The 21,429-nt window shown below is 44.9% G+C and overlaps 1 protein-coding gene across 1 annotated transcript in view; it reads left to right on the top strand.

Annotated features, from left to right (window-relative positions):
• LOC138302725 (dentin sialophosphoprotein-like) overlaps positions 1-21,429 on the top strand; it is a 471,849-nt gene that overhangs the window by 84,528 nt on the left and 365,892 nt on the right. Inside the window, exon 3 of the mRNA XM_069242597.1 lies at positions 753-782. Within this exon, the coding sequence (XP_069098698.1) occupies positions 753-782 (30 nt within the window). The remainder of the gene's footprint in view (positions 1-752; positions 783-21,429) is intronic.

Here is a 21,429-nt window from a genome sequence, read left to right as displayed (position 1 = left end):
CCAGGTTATGAAGCCCATATGCATTATTTACACCTTGAACTTCTTGAGGGTGGTCTGTGACATGTGGCCCTGGAGAATCTGGCCATCTGTGGACTGGACGAGTACTTGGATCCCCAAGAGAACAATCCAGGGTTCTCGAGGGTCCAGTCCATTCATGAGGAACAATTCTCCTAGAGGAAGGTCTTTGGTGCACCCTAACCTCATTCTGGACTGTGTAGGGTCAGAGTCCCACTGTGTAACTCCAGTCCTTAGGTTCCCCAAAGTCCACTCTGTCTTTCAGTTGGCCAGGACCCCACAGGAGACAGCTGAGTTGTGTGTCTAAGAGCTCATTGTTCTCAGTTCATAAAAAGCATTTAGCTTTCTGGGAACATCAATGACTACACATACACTCTCTCAATAGCCACTCCCCTGCAGCAATCAATTTCCCCGAAGGCACAGTCACACATTCTGGACTCAACCCCAGAAATATCAGATTACCGCATTCTTCCTTACTGTCAGGACATTCAACGATGTGCTAACAGTGGCTTTCACAGAAGTCTGCAAAGGTGTACTTCTCCTGCAATCACAATGTGAACTTCATACACATCACACTTAATCAATAGAGAAGACAGCGCTACACTTGCATTGAATGATCAGAACAGTTCATCTTGATTATTTTAATGTATCATTCGGCCCTCATCATGTATCAGTTCTGTGGCAAATCCGTGTCCTATTCCTTTGCCTAACTATGTTTCAATGTTTTGCATTAACAGATACTACGGCCAAGCAGAAATCGAGCGCGGGTAAGCCAATTCTTTAAAATGATTTTTGGGAATCTGTGAACATAATTTTTATATTTTAACATCCAATAACTATGCTGTAATTGCACTCTTTCGATGTTTGTAGTTCCTGCATTTACAATTATGATGGGCGCTTGCAAGCAATATTGCTCAGATACATACAACCTCAACAGGAACAATGGAGATGATTATGATGTTTGATAAAAGAAATAGGGGGTCATTCTGACCCTGGCGGTCACCGACCGCCAGGGCCAACGACCGCGGAAGCACCGCCAACAGGCTGGCGGTGCTTCCATGGGCATTCTGACCGCGGCGGTACAGCCGCGGTCAGAAACGGGAAACCGGCGGTGTCCCGCCGGTTTCCCGCTGCCCCAGGGAATCCTCCACGGCGACGCTGCAAGCAGCGCCGCCATGGGGATTCCGACCCCCTTACCGCCATCCTGTTCCTGGCGGCTTTTGCCGCCAGGAACAGGATGGCGGTAACGGGTGTCGTGGGGCACCTGGGTGCCAATGGCATGGGCACTGCAGGGGCCCCCTAACAGGGCCCCACATTGATTTTCAGTGTCTGCCAAGCAGACACTGAAAATCGCGACGGGTGCCACTGCACCCGTCGCACGCCTTCAACTCCGCCGGCTCCATTCGGAGCAGGCTTCCTCGTTGAAGGCGCTTTCCCGCTGGGCCGGCGGGCGGCCTTCTGGCGGTCGCCCGCCAGCCCAGCGGGAAAGCCAGAATGGCCACCGCGGTCATTTGACCGCGGTGCGGTCATTCGGCGGCTCCCGCCGGGCGTGCGGTTACCGCCGCCGGCGGGAGTCGGAATGACCCCCATAGTGTCCTGGGTAAAAAAGGGTCAATAAGGAGCTTTTGTTTTGGGAAAACATTGAATGGAAGAAGCATTGAGCTGAACTATACCAATCCCATTTGGAAACTGACATTGATTACCAGTGACTTTTTTATTATGTATGTTCTCAGTGTGGACAGATGAGTGATTATTGCATAGCACATTCTAGATTGAACGAAAAGCGCTCTTGCCTGACAATGGGGAAATTCAACGCATCCAAAGAAGATGCACCAGTTTAGGACCACTGACTGGTGCATGGCATCAGAAAAGGTTATATATGGTAACAGGAGGGCCCGCAAAGATATACAGTGTATTAGAAGAGGGCACATCTGAATCTGAGGGGTCACCTTGATTAGTACAGATATCTAGCTCCAGAGATGGTATTGGTTAGTGTGGCTTATGCTGTTGACTTTTCTTAATTTATTGGTTGACTGATATTGCCCTCTCCTTGACTGTTCACCTGCTGAACATGCTTTGTGTCACTTGAACTAGGAATGATGATGGGGCAACAGCAGTTGAACCTCCCATAGGTCTTTATTTCATTTTCAGCATTATTCATGGTAATTACCTCATGCCTTATCCCACCTCTCCTTAGTGTTTATTCAGGATCAAAGTCTTGTGTTCTGTTTCCCACAGGAGTACAGCCTTCTTTCCTTTTGATCTCTGCTGCTCTTCTCCGGGCTAGTTTTCACAGCATTTCTGATCAAGGCAATCGCAGCTGGCAACGGGACGAAGTGGTGGGGCTTGGGGAACAAAAAAAACAATAAAAAATAATTAAAAAAAAACTTAACCTGATCCCGCCACACCGCTGCTCTTCTGCTCTCCGCTGCACTGCAGGCAGGCACAGGCTTTCTGAGATGGCCAGCCAAGCACACATGTGCACTGTGGGGAGTGCACACCACTCCCCTCTATGGCTATCATCCCCCCATGGTCCCGCCCCTTTAAAAATAAAACGATAATAAACATTATTTATTATCATTTTATTTTTAAAGCTGCTGCTGGCGGGGGGTGGCGCTACGCTCCTCCGCCATAGCAGAGGAGCTGCCGCTGGAAAGGAGAAGGGCAGCAATTAGAGCATCCACTGGTAACCAGAGCCTCTTTCTCTGCTCCTCCTTCCTAGAGTACTCTTTTCCCTCCTCTCTCTGCCCTCTTTTACATTATCTGAGGAAGGAGAAGACAGCAGTTTCAGCATCCTTTAGAAACCACACCTTTCTCTCTGACTGAGGAAAAAACTATTTTTTAGCTCTGTGACGAGGGGCCCTCCCTTCGGCAGAGAGGCCTTTCCCCTCATTGGTGTATAGTTCCACAGGTCCTGCCCCTTTCTTCTTAGTTGGTTTGTATTGGACAAATGAGTTGGCAGGGTTGTTCCTGGCCATGACCCCTAAAAATTAGACCTAGCCATTCTCTCCCTCCAGAATTCTGCTTGCATACTCCTTGTTGATTGTTTCAGGGAGGATTCTCCCTCTGTGTCCTCGTGACTCCCAGGCTTCATAGAGGGAAGGCCGAACACAACGATACAACTGACTTCTCCATTTTTTCAGTTTCAGATCTTCTAGTGGCACATAAACCTCTTTACTTGGCATCACTAGGAATCAGGTTTGTTTCCCTCTGGGAATGTTGCTTGAACATGACTGCCACCCCGAAGCAGGGCCTTAATTCCCCATCTTGGGATGTCTGTGGCACCAGCAGCTGGTTCCCTACGCCACACTTAAACACCATTGCACCAACTATAGTAACCGGCTGAAAAGGAGGGTATTAAAGCTTGCATCCCTGTGATGGTGGCGTGTTAATTTGATTGTTTTGGGGTGAGGCTGGCTGACCTCCAAGTTACTCTTTGTAGGTTGATGTAATTAAAGTTCAATTAAAGAATACCAAAATCAGGCTGCCCAAACTTTTAGAAAAATACATGAGATTGGTTCAAACGAATCTGAACCATTGCAGGTTTGGCTTGCACTGGAGTATGATTTCTTTTGATTGTCCAGAATGAAGGTCCATGGCAATGGCAAAAACATAACGATTTCAATAGACAAATAGTTTTTTTAAAGAAAATTAATTCATGACATTTCTTTCTCACCTTTGGGAGCTTTGTGCCCCTCGCACAGGTGTACGTTTTTTTAAAGGCAAACCTTTCCAGTGCGTTTTGCTTCAGTGCCCCACATCTTGCTTTGTCTTTACACTTCAAAGCACATCACTTGGCTATCCTATTTTAAATCTGGCTAAATAAAGTTCACCTCTTTACCTAGAAGTATGCTTGTACACAGTAGTTGTCTGTGTAAAAGAAATATACAAATCGCTGCAAGCAAGAGTGGTTCTGGGGTAGTGGTCTTTCCTATTCATTATAAAATAACATTCCTGCTGGTGCTGCCTGAATCTGTGATATGAGTATGAGACTCAAACTTTTGTGCCACTAATGTAGTGATATTTAAATATCAAGGAATACATAGATGATTATTATCACAATCTGATTTTTTCAGAAATATAGTTTCAGTAGCATGCTGTGACAAATGCAACACTCACTTCTTATCTATTTATATCTATATAGATATATAGATATACATATACAATTACAAGGACGTTATAGTTAAGCTCACATTTTAAACGTACAAAACCATTGAGTTATAGTTAGAGTTACCTCAAGTACTATAACTCGTGCTCTAAGGTAACTATAAATCGTGCCCCCGCCATGCACAGTTTATCCGTCAAAGATTTTACTGCAAGTACTACATTGATATTATCAATGATGTTACCAAAGATGTCATGAGTGCCATAATTTGTGGGGTAATTAGCAGCGCATGGCGAGAGCGCGAGTTATAGTTACCTTAGGGCCTTCAGCCATGTGCAGCAGTGGTTGGCCACAGGGGTCAACCCCCTAAAAGCACCCAACCTTTCAACATGCATGGCCTTCACCCATGCGCACCAGAGTTTGCCCGCAAGACCTGGCCTGCAGCCAGACCCTGCAGCCAACCCCCCAACTACCCAACCCCATGCTGTGCACAGCCCTTTGGCCGTGCACGGCGGGAGTTGGCCGCGGCCTCTATGGTTGTGAGAATAGATGTGAGAGGGTGTATCTGGGGAAGGGTGGCTGTGAGAGTGTCTGTCTGGGTGTGAGAGTGCGTACATCAGTATTTTAGTGGGTGCATCAGTGTGTGCGCTGGTCTGTGAGTGGGTACATGAGGGTATCAGTGGGTGTGTCACTGGATGTGTGAGAGTCTGCGTGGGTCTCTGAGTGGGTGCGTAACTATCTGTATCTGAGTGAGTCTGTGAGTGGGTGCGTGAGGGTCTGACTGGGGCTGTGAGTGGGTGCACGAGGATCTGAGTGGGTCTGTGAGTGGGTGCATGAGTCCTTGAGTGGATCTGTGAGTGGGTGCGTAAGTATCTAAGTGGGTGTGTGAGTGGGAGAAAGATTGAAAGAGATAAAAAGAGAGAGAGAGTGAGAGGCAGAGAGATAGAGAGTTTTTTAGGCGTTTATATATGTGGTATACTTAGAATGAGGTATTTCTGGACAAATTGAAAAAAAAATGTATCTTTCATTTAAAAAGTGTAAGAACACCTTTCAGTATGAGTCATAAATATTTGTAGTTAAGAAAAAAGGAGGGAAATGAATCTGGCTGGAATCAAACCCTCACGCTCAGTGTGAAGGACTGTGACCTTCACACTGAGTTATTCATTTTTTTTGTTCCTTTGTTTATTTTAGACCTTCATGGGATATCTGGGAACACGGGGGAGCCCTAGAGGGCTTCCCCATGGTCCCTACACATTTATTTTAGTTTATTTTTTTATTTTAGAAAAAAACCTTTATGGACTATCTGGGACTGCGTGGGAAGCTTCAAGGCATCCCCCACGGTCCCATTGCTTCAGCATCCAGGGAGCAGCTTTAAGAAGCAGCTCAGTGGTTGCTGAAACAAACCTTTCAACTCTGTTCCCTGTACCCAATCCTGTGTGCAGTTAACAGAGATGAAAGCTCCTATTTCTGACAGTGGGGCCTGCTTGACAGGTCCCACTGTCAGAAGTGTTTGCTGTGGCTTGGCTGCACGTTCAAAGCTGCGGCCAAGCCACACCAAACGGCTATGTCCAAGAGGTGGGCACCATGGGAAATAGCAGGAGCTGGCCCTGTGCGGTTGGCGGTCCCCAGGGCTATTTGTGACTCCTTAAGGGGGTCTGTGTGCCCCCCCCCAATGTGATAGCCCCAGGGAAGTGGTGGTTCTCGTTGCTTGGTGTTCCAAAATGGACCCCCTTTACATTATTTAGTATTTGCCACGGGGCGGTGGTGATCCCTGGGGTGCAGGGGGGACGTGGGCCTCCCTGCACCTTCTTCATTATTTTCCCCGGGGAGGCGCTGGTCCCTGGGGCTGCGGGGGTGCCCTAGCAGCCCCCACAACTAATTTCTATAATGCCTCAGGGGTGGTGGTCCCTAGGGCACAGAGGGTCCACATGACTCTGCACATATTTAATTAATCGCCCCGGGGAGGTGGTGGTCCCCCACATATTAAAAGCATTTTGCCCTGGGGGTGGTGGTACCCGGGCCATCAGCGGCTCCTCGAGGGGAGTCGTGTGGCCCTCCTCCAACATAGCCCAGGGAGGTGTGATCCCTGGGGCTGCGGTGGGCCTTCACCTAATTTCTACAATGCCCCAGAGGGTGGTGGTCCCCAGGGAACGGGACGCCCCTGCACACATTTAATTAATCACCCGGGGAGGTGGTGGCCCCCAGGGTGCGGGGGCAGCACAGCCCCCCAAACATATTTAATTAATGGAGCCGGGGAGGTGGTGAACCCCGGGGCTGCAGGGATGGGCCTCCCCCACATAATTTAAATAAACGCCCAAGGAGGTGGTGGTCCTGGTGCCCTCCCCCATTAGAAATGAACAAATCTAAAATTAAATGAAATGATCCTCTGCGAATCTTGGCGAAAAAAACAAGATATGTCCCTCTGGGACCCCACCACCAGAGCTAAGGGGTCAAGGTGTCTGTACCTGGGCCCCTTTTCTTTATTTTTAGCTATTTGTGTGGGACTCAGCTGAAGCCGAGTCCAAACATGGCTGACAACACTTCCTTTTTGAATCCTTTGTGTCCCTACATATACAAATTTGGATTTTCCTTAATTTCTCTAAAACTACTAAACAGATTTACACCAAATAACAAAAAGGGCTCTTTCTGGACCAAGAGCTACCTTTCTGCAAAATTTGGTGTAATTCCATCCAGTGGTTTTGGCATTATCACAGTTAAATTTTTCCTATTCGAATTAACATTGGAAGTGCTCTAAATTCCCCCCCCCCCCCTTTATCTCGGCCCCCACTTCACGGATCACTCCAAAACTTTCCAGACAGCAGCTCAGATTGTTTTGGAGATATTTGTGAAGATTCGTCAAGCAGTGCAAAAGATATAGCAAGCAAAAAACTGCTTTTCTGTAGAAACTAGGTCCTAACTATAACTACCTAATAGCGACCGCCACTAGGAAATGTATATACATTCATAGGCATATGGTGTCATTGACATATATATGACATATAAAATTGAATAACATTTACGTAAAAAAATCATAGTGCACCACCACAGAGATGCCAAATATATTTATTTTAGCTTTCATAATATCTGTAGGGACCCATATATAGCTCCCAAGTTTAGGAAAAACTCTTAAAATTGGGGGTGACCAAGGTTATGTCTTTAAATTCTCCTTGCAGTGGGGTAATATAAAGAACTGTTCACTGGTTTAAATGTTTTCAATGAGACCTCTTTAGTTAACAGTTTCTAATCTCATTATTCTCCTCCATCATGTCAAGGCTGTGAGTTTCAGCTCTCTGGAGACCAGTGTGTGATCTTCATCAGGAACGATAGACAACATGAAACACTTGAGGGGTGCTAAAGCACTAACTGAAAAAAGTGAGGTTGGTGTGTTGGAAAGGTCATGCATATTTCAGTGGACATCTGGCACATGCAGCATCAGATTTTGTTAGTGGAACTAAAGGAGGACTCATACGTCAAGATGTGTATAATGTCTTCTTGATTAAGAACCAATAGGGATGCATAAGTTGTCAACACTACAGTAATTAGTCCGTAGGTTTAGTGGTTCAACTCTGTGTATCTTCATGCACTCTAAGAGCATTCCTTTTCCTATTATTCAAATGTGTTAATATTGTTGTAAGGAATCGAGAAGCTCTACATTCGCTCTATATTTTTGTGTGTTTACATGCAAATCCTGTGATTGCAGGGGTCACTACGCAAAAACTGCAGGTGCATAAGTAACCAGAAAAGAATTAGAGACGTTTTGTAGGAAAAGAGTCATGCAATGGTTATTTAGATTGCAGGGAAATAGTTTTATAACTCAAACATCTAATTAAAGATTGGCCAGTTTATAGTGTAATGATGAATAGTGTGGGTGTATGTATACTTTTTGATTTCGGGGTCAAGATTACATTAGTTCCTAAATAATTTTACCACATTGAATTAATAGAAAAAGTGAATGGCAGAGAGAGAATCAGCCAATCCAGCCAATTCAGAGTCTCGAATTACCGCTGACGGTAAGGCCTGCCTAGCTATGTTTAGAAGAATGCACTTTGCTGCGGACTGGGCTCCCTGCAGGTGACTGAGGCAGTCATTATGACGCTGGTGGTCTAGAGACCGCCAGGATCGCGGTCGGGCCTCCATACTACAACGTGACGAAAGCACCATGGTCGGATCGCCAGCACCGCCACTTCTTCGCCAGGCCAATGGCCTAGCAGAGCCGGCGGTCGTAATCCTCCAGGGCAGTGCTGCAAGCAGTGTTGCTCTGGGGATCATGAGTCCTCTCACCACCGGCTTTTACATGGTGGTTGCACTGCCATGTATAAATTGGCAAAGTGGGGGCACATGAGGCACCATGAGGGCCCCTACACTGCCCATGCACTCGGCATGGACAGTGCAGGGACCCCCATGGGCATCCCGACGTTCTTTTCACTGTCTACAGTGAAAAGCACGACAGGTGCTACTGCACCCGATGCCCCACAACATTGCTGCCGGCTTGATTACGAGCCAGCGTCAATGTTGAGGCTTGTTTCCCGCTGGGCCGGTGGGCGGAAACTCTGTTTCTGCCTGCCAGCCCTGCAGGAAACTCTTAATGACCCTCGTGGTCAGAACACAACACTGGTGGTTTTCTGACCGCATGGCTTCGGTTGACGGGCTACTCCATCTGCTGAAGTCGTAATGAGGGACTGAGTGTGTGTTTTGGGAGACCGGGCAGAAGCCCATCGTCAAAACCCACTGTCAAAAACACTGTGGTCAGCACATCACTCGTGTTCTAAAGATAGTCCTGAGCTTTTAGTAAATAAAACCAGAAGGACTGACATATTGAATAAACATGTGGATTAAAAGAAAGTTATTTGTGGTCCTATATGTTTCACTGAGTTAACTGGCTTATATGGCAGGAAGAACAAAGAAGTAATTGTAATGAAAAAGGTCTGGCATTTGTAAGAGTTAGTACTATTGGTGTTGTAAATGACAATGGCCCTCATTTTGAGATTGGCGGTAAATGCCGCCTATCGCCTTGGCGATGGACACCAAAAGACCGTCGCCGCGGCTAACCTCCGTCCGCCAAATTATGACCACAGCCGGATTTCCGCCACAAGAAGGGGGGAAATCTGGCTTTGGCCATACTGGCGGATGGTGTTAAGGTGGTGCTGCTACCACCAGCAGCGCCACACCAGTAGACCACCGCCAGCCGTATTATGACAAATAATATGGCCTGGCGGTGTTCTGCTGGCAGGCGCTGCTTGAGGTAGCAGCACCCTGTCCCATCCCCTGCCGGAAGACTCCCTGGATGCAGGTAAGTTGGGTTTCTGACAGGGGAGAGGGGTGAGGGGTGTTGTGTGTGTGTGTGGGGGTGTGTGTGCATGAATGTGTGTGCATATATGCGCGTGTGTGTGTAGTGTTGTTTGTGTGTGTGTGCATGTGTGAGAATGCGTGAATGACTGTAAATGTGAATGCGTGTCTGCGTGTCAGTGTGAATGTGGTACGGATGTGTGCGAGAATGAATGGATGCATGCATGTATGAATGCATGTATGCCTGTGTGAGTGAGTGTGTGTATGCGTGGTGCGTGTCTGAGACTTTGCGTGTATGAGGGTGGGGAATTGGAAAGGGGGAGCGTGGATGAATGGGGGGATGAGGGGCGTCTGGGGAGTGTTGGGGTGGTGGGTGGGCCTCCTACCAGTGACAGGGAAGGAATTCCCTGTCACTGTTAGGGCCTACCACCATGGTTTTCGTGGTGTTACGAACGCCACAAAAACCATGGCGGTAGGCAGGGTGAAAATGCCCCTGGCGGTCGGAGTGGTATATAGGTGGGTTGGCTTCAGCCAACCTGCCAACGTCATAATATGGTGGTATGTACCGCCAGCCTGTTGGCGGTACTACCACCACATTATCACCGACCGCTGGGGTCACAATGACCCCCAATGTCTTTTACCTATGTGTTTTGGTTTGGAGAGTAGTGGACGTATGAACAGAGATGCAGCTGCAGCTCTGTCTAGAGCACTAAGAATGAGCAATTACCACTGGGAACAGAGACACAGCACAGCACTGTCTGGAGGATTAAGAATTGAGTGATTACCACTGGGACTAGAGAAGAAGCTGCAGCATTGCCTAGGGGACTAAGAATGAGGAATTACCACTGGGACCAGAGAAGCAGTACTGTCTAGGGGACTTGGAATGAGGAATTACCACTGGGACCAGAGAAGCAGCTGCAGCACTCTCTGTAGCACTTCAAATGAGTAATTACCACTGGGATTAGAGAAGGAGCTGCAGCATTGTCTACAGGACTAAGAATGAGGAATTACCACTGAGGCCTGAGAAGGAGCTAGCAGCAATGTCTAGAACGCTGGAACCAAAGGAACAGCTAGCGGCACTGCCTAGAGCACTTAGAATGAGGAATTTCCGACAGGACCAGAGAAGCAGCCTGCAGTTTTTTTTCTAGAGGATTTATAATGAGGAATTATAGACAAGACCAAAGAAGCAGCTAGCAGCACTTCCTAGAGGAACAAGAATGAACAATTACCACTGGGACCAGAGAAGCAGCTGCAGCACTGTCTAGAGGACTTAGAATGAGGAATTACCACAGGGACTAGAGAAGCAGCTAGCAGCACTGCCTAGAGGACTTAGAATGAGTAATTACTGACAGGTCCAGAGAAACAGAATGCAGCATTGTCTAGAGGACTTAGAATGAGGAATTACCTCTGGGACCAGAGAAGCAGCTATCAGCACTTCCTAGAGGACTAAGAATAAGAATTAACAATGGGACCATAGAAGCAGCTGCAGCACCATGTAGAGAACTTAGAATGAGGAATTACCACTGGGATCCGAGAAGCAGCTGAAGCATGGTCTAGAGGATTAAGTATGTGGAATGACGACTGGGACCAGAGAAGTAGCTGCAGAACTATCTAGAGGAGTTAGAATGAGGAATTACCACTGGGACCAGAGAAGCAGCTGTAGCATTGTCTACAGGACAAAGAATGAGGAATTACCACTGGGACCAGAGAAGCAGCTAGTAGCACTGTCTAGAGGACGTAGAATGAGGAATTAACACTGGGACCGGAGAAGCAGCTAGCAGCATGGTGTAGGAGGCTGGCCTGGCTTATAGTGGGTACCAAGTGGTACTTACACTTTGTACCATGGCCAGTTATCCCTTATTAGTAGATTAGTAGTGTTCTAGCAGCTTAGGCTGATAGAGATAGCTATAGCAGAGCAGCTTAGGCTGAACTAGGAGACATGCAAAGCTCCTACTATACCACTTATATCACTTAGCACTATATCATAAGAAAACACAATACTCAGAGTTACTAAAAATAAAGGTACTTTATTTTAGTGACAATATGCCAAAAGTATCTCAGAGGATATACTCCCTTAGGAGGTAGGTAATATACACAAAATATACACACAAACCAAAATCAGGTAAGTAAACAGTTAGAAAAGTGGTGCAAATACTGCAGAACACAATAGAATGAAATAAGAGACAATAGGCCTAGGGGCAACACAAACCATATACTTCAAAAGTGGAATGCGAACCACGCATGGATCCCAGGCCTCGTGTAGTGTGTAGAGGGTCGCTGGGAGTGTAAGAAAACACTAAGGGTGTCCAAGTAACCCCACCCCAAGACCCTGAAAAGTGGGAGTAAAGTTACCCTACTACCCCAGAAAGACAGTAAAGTCGAGATAGGGGATTCTGCAGGGACAACAACTGACTGCAAAGCACTGAAGATGGATTCCTGGACCTGAGGACCTGTAAAGGAAAGGGACCAAGTCCAAAAGTCACGCAAGTGTCCGGGGGGGGGCAGGAGCCCACTAAACCCCAGATGAAGGTGCAAAAGGGATGCCTCCGGGTGGAAGAAGCTGAAGATCCGGCAACAACGGAAGGTGCCAGGAACTTCTCCTTTGGTCAGAAGATGTCCCACGGCGTGATGGAGGACGCAGAGTTGTTTCCACGCAGAAAGACCGCAAACAAGCCTTGCTAGCTGCAAGAGTCGCAGTTGAAGATTTTGGTTGCTGCCAGGGCCCAGGAAGGACCAGGAGGTTGCCTCTTGGAGGAGGAGACAGTGGGGGCGCTCAGCAATATGGAGAGCCCACGTAGAAGCAGGCAGCACCCGCAGAAGCACCTGAACAGGCGTTCAGAAGATCTGAGCACGACGGTCAACTGAGCACAACAAATGAGAGTCCCACAAAGTTGGAGTCCAACTCAGCAAGTACTTACCTCCACCAAATTTGGACAGAAGGTCCACTGGACTGTCGGGGACACTTGGATCCAGCTCCTGTGTTCCAGGGACCACACTTGTCAAGATGAGAGGGGACCCAGAGAACCGGTGATGCAGAAGTTTGGTGCCTGCGTTGGCAGGGGGAAGATTCCGTCTACCCACAGGAGATTTCTTATTGGCTTCTAGTGCAGGGTGAAAGCAGACAGCCCTCAGAGCATGCACCACCAGGAAACAGTCGAGAAAGCCGGCAGGATGAGGCGTTACAATGTTGCTGGTAGTCTTCTTGCTACTTTGTTGCGGTTTTGCAGGCGTCCTGGAGCAGTCAGTGGTCGATCCTTGGCAAAAGTCGAAGAGGGAAGTGCAGAGGAACTCTGGTGAGCTCTTGCATTCGTTATCTGATGAGATACCCACCAGAGAGACACTAATAGCCCTCAGAGGAGGATTGGCTACAGAGAAAGGTAAGCACCTATCAGGAAGGGTCTCTGACATCACCTGCTGGCACTGGCCACTCAGAGGTGTCCATTGTGCCCTCACACCTCTGCATCCAAGATGGCAGAGGTCTGGGACACACTGGAGGAGCTCGGGGCACCTCCCATGGGAGGTGCTGGTCAGGGGAGTGGTCACTCCCCTTTCCTTTGTCCAGTTTCGTGCCAGAGCAGGGCTGGGGGATCCTTGAACTGGTGTAGACTGGCTTATGCAAGGAGGGCACCATCTGTGCCCTTCAAAGCATTTCCAGAGGCCAGGAGAGGCTACTCCTCTCAGGCCATTCACACCTATTTTCAAAGGGAGAGGGTGTAACACCCTCTCTCAGAGGAAATTCTTTGTTCTGCCTTTCTGGGACTGGGCTGCCCAGGCCCCAGGGGGGCAGAAACCTGTCTGAGGGTTGGCAGCAGCGGTAGCTGCAGAGAAAACCCCGGAAAGTTAGTTTGGCAGTACCCGGGCTCTATGCTGGAGACCCGGGGATGCATGGAATTGTCCCCCCAATACCAGAATGGTACTGGGGTGACAATTCCATGATCCTAGACATGTTACATGGCCATGTTCGGAGTTACCATGGTGACGCTACATATAGGTATTGACCTATATGTAGTGCACATGTGTAATGGTGTCCCCGCACTCTCAAAGGCCGGGGGAAATTGCTCTGAACCACGTGGGGGCACCTTGGCTAGTGCCAGGGTGCCCTCACACTAAGTACCTTTGCACCTAACCTTCACTAAGTGAGGGTTAGACATATAGGTGACTTATAAGTTACTTAAGTGCAGTGTAAAATGGCTGTGAAGTAACGTGGACGTTATTTCACTCAGGCTACAGTGGCAGTCCTGTGTAAGAATTGTCTGAGCTCCCTATGGGTGGCAAAAGGAATGCTGCAGCCCATAGGGATCTCCTGGAACCCCAATACCCTGGGTACCTAGGTACCATATACTAGGAGATTATAAGGATGTTCCAGTGTGCCAATCAGAATTGGTAAAATTAGTCACTAGCCTGCAGTGACAATTTTAAAAGCAGAGAGAGTATAAACACTGAGGTTCTAGGTAGCAGAGCCACAGTGATACAGTTAGGCACCACACAGGAAACATATATAGGCCACAAACGTATGAGCATTGGTGTCCTGGCTAGCAGGATCCCAGTGACAAATATCAAACACACTGACAACATAGGGTTTCCACTATGAGCACTGGGGACCTGGCTAGCAGGATCCCAGTGAGACAGTAAAAACACCCTGACATATACTAACAAACAGGCCACAAGTGGAGGTAACAAGGCTAGAAAAAGGCTATCTTCCTACACATGGCCTAGAGGATTTAGAGTTAGGAATTACCACTGGGACCAAAGAAGCAGCTACAGCACCGCTAAAGGACTTAGAATGAGGAATTACCAATGGTATCAGAGAAGCAGCTGCATCATTTGTCTGTAGGACTAAGAGTGAGGATTTACCACTGGGAACAGAGAAGCAGCTGCAATGCCCAGATGGGAGGATGGCCATCATACGCTGTAACAGGAGGAAGCCTGAACGTAGTGTGAAGGCCAACAAAAATGTTCTCTTAGTAAAATGGCCCGAAGAGGGAACTAAGCACACAAAAGAGGGACATTTAGAAAAATGCACCAATAAAAAGGAAGCATTTACGACAAGCACAACAAAGAACAAATGGCAATAGTGGGTGTGGTAAGGCCCATAGGCTGAATACAGCATGTCTTGCAGACAGCACATGCGTGCTGCCTAGGCTTGACCTAAAAAATGGCAGATATGACTGGACCATACCCTGGTCTAAGGGTCAAGCACAATTTCTTCAGTTTCATTTGGATTTTGCCCTTATTTAGAGTTTTGGTGGATGGGACTCTGTCACAAACACGATATACACCATATGGCAAGTGCCATAGAATATAACGCACTTGTAGTACAGACAACGAGGTATCCTTCATGTCTGGGCACTTTGTTCCATCTGCTAAACTCTCAATCAGGCCCTATGTTTTAGATGGTAGTGAGGCCTCCAACTGCCAATGTCTTAAGGCAGTTGGGATAGTGAGATAAAAGTGTCTTTGCTGGAGTATCAGCATAAGGTGGATATCATCCATGTGATTTTAAGAAGGGTAGCCTATAAATCTAAATTTCAATCTGTGGATATTGAAATGCAAAGGTCAGAGGGCTGACACTCGGGGGACTCCACAAGTCAGAGACTCAAATGCAAAAAATGACTGAGAAAGGGCACTGCCCATTGCCAGGGCATTAGAAAAGACTGGCACGCAAGAGCATTTCCTCCAATGCTGCTCTGATAGGTATGGCTATGGCATAAAATGAGGTCCTGTACCATATCAGTACCCTGGCGACAGGTGGTTTAGTCTCAGAGATGAGTAAAAGGCAGTAAAGTATTTCACAGATGCTACATGTAGAGAGAAAGTAGAAAGCTGAAAGAAGCTACATGCATCTTGCCCTCCTCCAACCACTTTTGCGACAGGAGTATGAGTCATGGTGTTGTCTACAAGTGTGGCAACCAAGTCTGTCTCCAAGCATACTGCGGTTCGAAAACAAGTATCTCTTCAAGCAGTTTTATTACTAAATCTCCATTACAAAATCTTGTCCTTTCCTTCTCTGTCTGAGTACAGTGAAAAAAAGAATAGCAAAAGTAAAGTCAAACAGTAAAAGAAAGTTTGTCATAAAAGTATGTGTGCACTGTAAACAGACTGTCAGCAGCTTGCCCTAAGGTGTTGTATTATTTATTTGTTTATTTATCCTGTTTAATATAGCGCGAACATCGCCCACAGGAGTCAGAGGGCTTCATAATGAGAACATTACAGAAAAAACAATAATTCAGAGAAAATACAATGCAATCATATAGTACCCACATAGCAGAAATATATGTGTATGTAGGTATTTTAGAGCCTAATTATACTTGTCAGCTAGACAGAGTTAGTCTCCTAATGAAAATCATAGTCATAACCCTAAAAATGAAGGCATTTGGGTAATGTGACATAGAAAATACTTCCCGTCAGTAAGGGAGTTAATTTTGTCATCAAAGTGCTATACCTGGGCAAAAGGGAAACAAGCTAGGTGGAAAAGACTCCACTGGTTAGAACTGAAGGGAGCAGGGTGGTGCTGTTGGAACGTAAAATTTTGCTAATGCTTTAGTAACCCAGAAGTCAGCATTTGGTGATTTTTATATTCATGTGTAAAAGCCTAACCTAGAGATAAATCTGCATTAACATGCATTTTAAGAGTGTTCATGTTTTATTAATATGGTGGACACTGTGCCTACCAGAAGTGACAATGGCCTAACAGGATTAAATCAATATTGAAAACTTATTATATATTTTAGAAGTAATGATTAGTGGTGAAATGAATTTGATTCATGTTGATTAATATGAGACAGACACATGAACGCATAGAAAAAAATGCACTTCTCTGTCATATCTAATATGATGTTTGAAGAAAGAGTGTAATTATTAATGAGTTTTTTGCATATTTTGATGCCATATTACTAATGCTGAAGTTATAAGTTTGATTTGTATGCATGTTTAACTAACTTCAATATTAATGCATTTCTCGTTCTTGTGTTAGCACAACTAGGCCTGAAGATGTCATATTTGCAGGCACACATGAATTGTGATGAATCATTCTTCCCCTCTAACATGAATTTTTCCATTAGGTTTTCCCTCATGAATAGTAAAGAGTCCTATTGTTCTATGCGTATATTTTGTTTTTCAACAACCTTGAGTGTGGTACAGCGAGACCAGATGACTGAAAGCTAAGACAGTTATCATATGTGTGAACTTTTGAAATTGTCTCGTACCATGGGAAAGAATGTGGATTGGAACAAGTGAGCTATAAATTTGTAAAATTATAGGAGTCACACGGAGACAGCAGTGACTTCACCTTGAACATGGGAATCCAAACTTTTGTTGCAGGTTGATCTCGAATCGGATTTTAATTGGACATTTCCTCTTTTGAGTACTATGGACTAATCGGATTGACCAATCAAGATGTTTTAGGGTTTTGCTTTAGGGACTGGACTTCATAAGTTTCAGTTCAGTTGTTCAGTTATTCCCAAGTTTTTCAGTTGTTCATTTGTTCCAGAGAGTCTCCGTTAGCTTTTACCCAGAGCAGTTGCATTTTGCTCTTTCGTGTGTGGCCCGTGTTCTACACCTTCCCCTGATGGTGCCTGATGGACTTTGCTGATGATCTACTTGCTTTACTGACAAACCTTAACTGAATGCTGAGCCCAGAAGAGGTATATTCAATTGCAATGCTGAAAGTTCCCTTAACTAACCTGTTTCCCCAAATAGAGTTAGTATGCTGACACCTGCCTATTTAATTTTCTAGTTAGCTTGATTTAGCCCGACATAGATGATTTTGCCAAATTATTTTTGTCCTTTCTTTTTATCTTTTGCCCACATTTGTTAGCCCGTTCCCACACTTTCTTGTCTTGATTTGTGTTAGTACTAGAGACTACCTCTGTCCAAAATTCTAATATACTAAATCTGTGCAATTTGATTTGACTAATGTCTCTGCAGCCTGATTTGAAATATGTGTCTGTATCTCAGATAATCTCTTTGCTCGTATGTATTATTCTTCTTGAAAGTGTTATGGTGATGATACTGAGTAGATTAAATCTGTTTCTTAGATTTGACCAGGCTATGTTCTTTCTTTTTCTTTACAATTTGATTCTGCAAACAATTTACATGACTTTGGCTTTGTGGTTATAAAATAAAGCTTTGAAATGTTTCTCAGATTGTTTCCCTGCCTAAATTGGTCATGGGGTTTAAATTTGTTGTTGATGTTTTTGAGATTGGAATGATCATGTATGGTTAACCACACTCCTCACTGGGTCCAAAGATCCTAATGACCTCAGTAAGATTTTTCGAATCCATAGCTTTGACAGGGTCTACCCTCTGCCTGTTCTCAGGTTGTACGTGAAAAACACCCATGTTAAAACTGCTAATAGAAATGTTAGGGCTTTTCTCCTTGCAAACAATGTAAAACCCAGGGGCATAGCTTGGTCAGTATGATTAGGGGAATCTCGGGGGTGAAAATCTGATTTTCCAACAATCACACTGGAAAGCTTGTTAAAACACATTACCTGACTGAACCCACTTGTACCCAACTATTTAATACAGAATACATTTTGTAAGGGGGATGAAACACCCCAAACATCCCCCTGGTGCTACGCCCCTGATAAAACCACATGTGAAACAGTGTGTGTGGTGGGGGAGGGTTCCCTACAAGTAGTGTGGTTGAACTAGCACAACTAGGAATCCTTTCCAAACAACATGTGCTGTGTATTTAAAGGTCTGACTTAAAACATTTAAACTAAAAGTCTGAATTTGACACAGCACACAACCCTACCAATATTTTGGTGTCTCTCTTTATGTTTTCTGGTTTTGCACTGAGACATGTCCAGACATGTCACACAACTAAAAAAACATATACCTAAAACAATCCAGGCATGTCGGCTTTCCCAATGTCCCAGTGCTCTATTGCTGTATCAGAAAAATGACTAACTACACTGATTTTGTTAATAGCAATTAGAAGTGAAAATGTTTCAATTCCAAAAATATGTGAATTAAACACTCCTAAAGTATGGAGGTTGTAGAGGCTTCAGAGTTTTTGACAGTAAACTTAAGGACATGAAAAGATAGCCACTAGTGAATGTGGGTTTTAATTACTTCTGAGCCTGGGATCTGACATGACTTGACAACTTAAAGCCCTAATTACAGCACATTTGGAGAAGAAGTGTGGGTGAATTTAAACACTCATTGCTCCCATGCTATTGAACACTGTCTGAATCACTGAGGGTAATGGGTGGGACAATGACTGTGTCATGAAAGGAGAATGCAGGATCTTCAAGGTTTACTCATAGGAGAATCCAGATTTTTTTAAAGTCACTGAGGTTATCATTATGTTTTTTTCTTTAATACCTCCATTCCTTGGTGTTTAAAGGAACCAAAACAGTATCTTAGTGACCCTAGAACATAGTACACTACATCAGATGACAATTACACAAAGCATGTCAATATCCTTTCTCTTGTCCCCGAAATCCTAAAGTACACATTTTTTCATCACCTTCCAGTCCACTTCATTCTCATGCAGACTGAAGTCCCTCATGCCTTGTCCATATTCTTTCAACTTTACTGATTATCTATATAAAGATAAAAAAAAAGAACATCATTAAATCCTCTTCCACTTGATACCTACAGCTCAGGTTTCACAATCCTAAATCTGGGGATAATAATAGTCTAGTGTCATTCAGAAACTTCAGATTCTCCTATCAGTAACCCCTTGAGAATCTACATGTTATGGCTAGATTTGGGATGTTCATTGTTCTTCTAAACTGCCTTTATACATTTGCCACCATTATTATATGACACATTTAAAAAACTACTACACTTGACCAATCAGCCACTTTCAAAATGTCTTCCAACTTACCACCTGTGAGAAAAAAATTACTACATTTTGCTGCACGCACGGAATTAGCTTTGAACCTACTCACACGGTGCTTAGCTCCATTAATTTATCTTGATTTTAGCCCCAGACCAACCCCTTTCAAAGGTTTTGTATAAGAAATCTAAAACTGCCTTTAGACAGCTGGTCTAAACTCTAGAATTCTACTATCTCCATCATTTAAACAACCAATACACAACACTTACGCACTCTGTGTCTAATGTGGTAAAACCCACTTTCATTCATTGTCTTATTTCTACTACAAATTTCAAAAGAAACCCCATCGAGACCACAAAAGCTTCCTTTCTACCTCAAGTGCTCAAACATCAGACTCTCTTTTAAATTAAATTAAACATATACCGGGCGCCCACTTCAAACTTAATTATCTCAGCAAAAGATACTGATTATATAGCCACTCTTGAAACATTCTGAGCACCATAGATATCTCCCATGTGAAACCACTCTTTCAACTCAGTAGTCTCATCAAGTGCATACTTTTCATCACCCTGCAAGCAAAGCATTTTTATGAATGGGTTTACTCTCATTTAGAGAATTATCTGCCATAATGGCCGACCTATAACAAATAACAGTCCTGTAGATTAAACATTTACTAAACAATTCTCACAAGAAGCTCACAACCATCAACTCAGAAGCCTCCAAGCAATCCTTTCTTCTGTGCCTCTGCTGCCATATTGAAAATGTGAGCCAAAGTACCAGAATGTCTAGCAGATGGTCCTAAAACTGTTAGTGTTCTTTCCCGATCTGTTTGTGGATCCCTTTCTAGCTCAAACAAGAAACTGATTAAATTAGTGTTGGATGTGGCCCTCTCTGCTGGGTCCCCGAACCTTTGGCCTTCAATCCTCCTGTTTTAGATAACTTATTTTTTACTGGCTTCAGGACTCTGTGCACTTAACCACTGCTAGCCAGTGCTAAAGTGTATGTGCTCCCTCCCTTAAACATGGTAAAATTGGCTTGCACCCAACTGGCACATTTAATATATGAGGGCCTGTAAATAAAATGCTTCTAGTGGGCCTGCAGCGCCCATTGTGCCACCCAATTTAGTGGCATTTTAAACCTGCCCCAGACCTGCCATTGCAGCCTGTGTGTGCATTTTATAACTGCCATTTCACCCTGGTAATATAGACCTCTTGTCAGTCCGAAACCTCCCTTTTTAATACATCCAAGTAACCCCTAAGGTAGGCCTTACACAGCTCTGAGACCAGGGTGTTGTCAGGAAAACTATTGCCAGCGTTGTTAAGTTTTTCCCTCAGCAAAAACGATTCCCCTTTTCCTTGTACCCACGTTGGCTGCAGCGGCTTCCTCACTCTCGGTGGCTCTCGCGGAGGCTGTTCTTAGAACTAGCTTCTTCAAGTTTAACTGCCACTCAAGATGGTGGCCTCAAATCCTTGTGAGGTCAGTGCTCTAGTGTTTCTACCTTAGTCTTGTGCTGAAGCTTCCCTCCAACTGTTTCTCTCTGGGAGCCCTGCACTTCAACTGTCAGCCTGAGGAGAATAAGCAGTGTTCCTGAGGCACTTCGTTTCATAGAGAATTCTTCCAGTTTTGAGTAATTAATTATTTTTCTTGTTATGGTGTGCACACCAGCTACTTTTTCCCTTTTGAAGAAGCTGAATTTTTTCCTTCTTCCAACAACTGCCTATCGGCTTTCTGAGGAGAATTTGTTTTGGCTTAACAGAACTTCAAGCAACTGCAGTAAGGAATCCTTTTGTATGATTTCCAGACTTGCCAATATATATATGTACATATATATTCAAGAACTCTTTGCTTTGGAGACTTGTCAGTCTTAGAGACAAACCTCTGTGTTCAGACTAATTCCTAGAGAGTGTGATTGAGAAAATTGAACATTGAGAAGGAGTTTTCGTTTCCTGTAAAATATATTAGTAGTTTGTATATTTGTGAACTTTTTAACTGTTCTCCAGGGAACTTTGGAAACCCCTAACTCCTGAAGAAAAGAAGATATTAAGTTAACATTGTTCTCTTAGATAGAGGCTAGTCTCTCAAAAGATCCAGGCCCTTCCGTTAAAGAAATCACAATAAGAAGAAAGGTGCAGGTTTTTAGAGACACACACTGAATATTCTATCTTCAAGTGGTAAACGCAGGCTGGAACTGGATCTGGAGGTGGTCTCTCTTTTTCTGTTCCCATTCCCCTTA

This window comes from Pleurodeles waltl, chromosome 1_2 (genome assembly GCF_031143425.1).
Source record: "Pleurodeles waltl isolate 20211129_DDA chromosome 1_2, aPleWal1.hap1.20221129, whole genome shotgun sequence".
Classification (NCBI taxonomy): domain Eukaryota; kingdom Metazoa; phylum Chordata; class Amphibia; order Caudata; family Salamandridae; genus Pleurodeles; species Pleurodeles waltl.
This window is presented reverse-complemented; position numbering and strand designations above follow the sequence as displayed.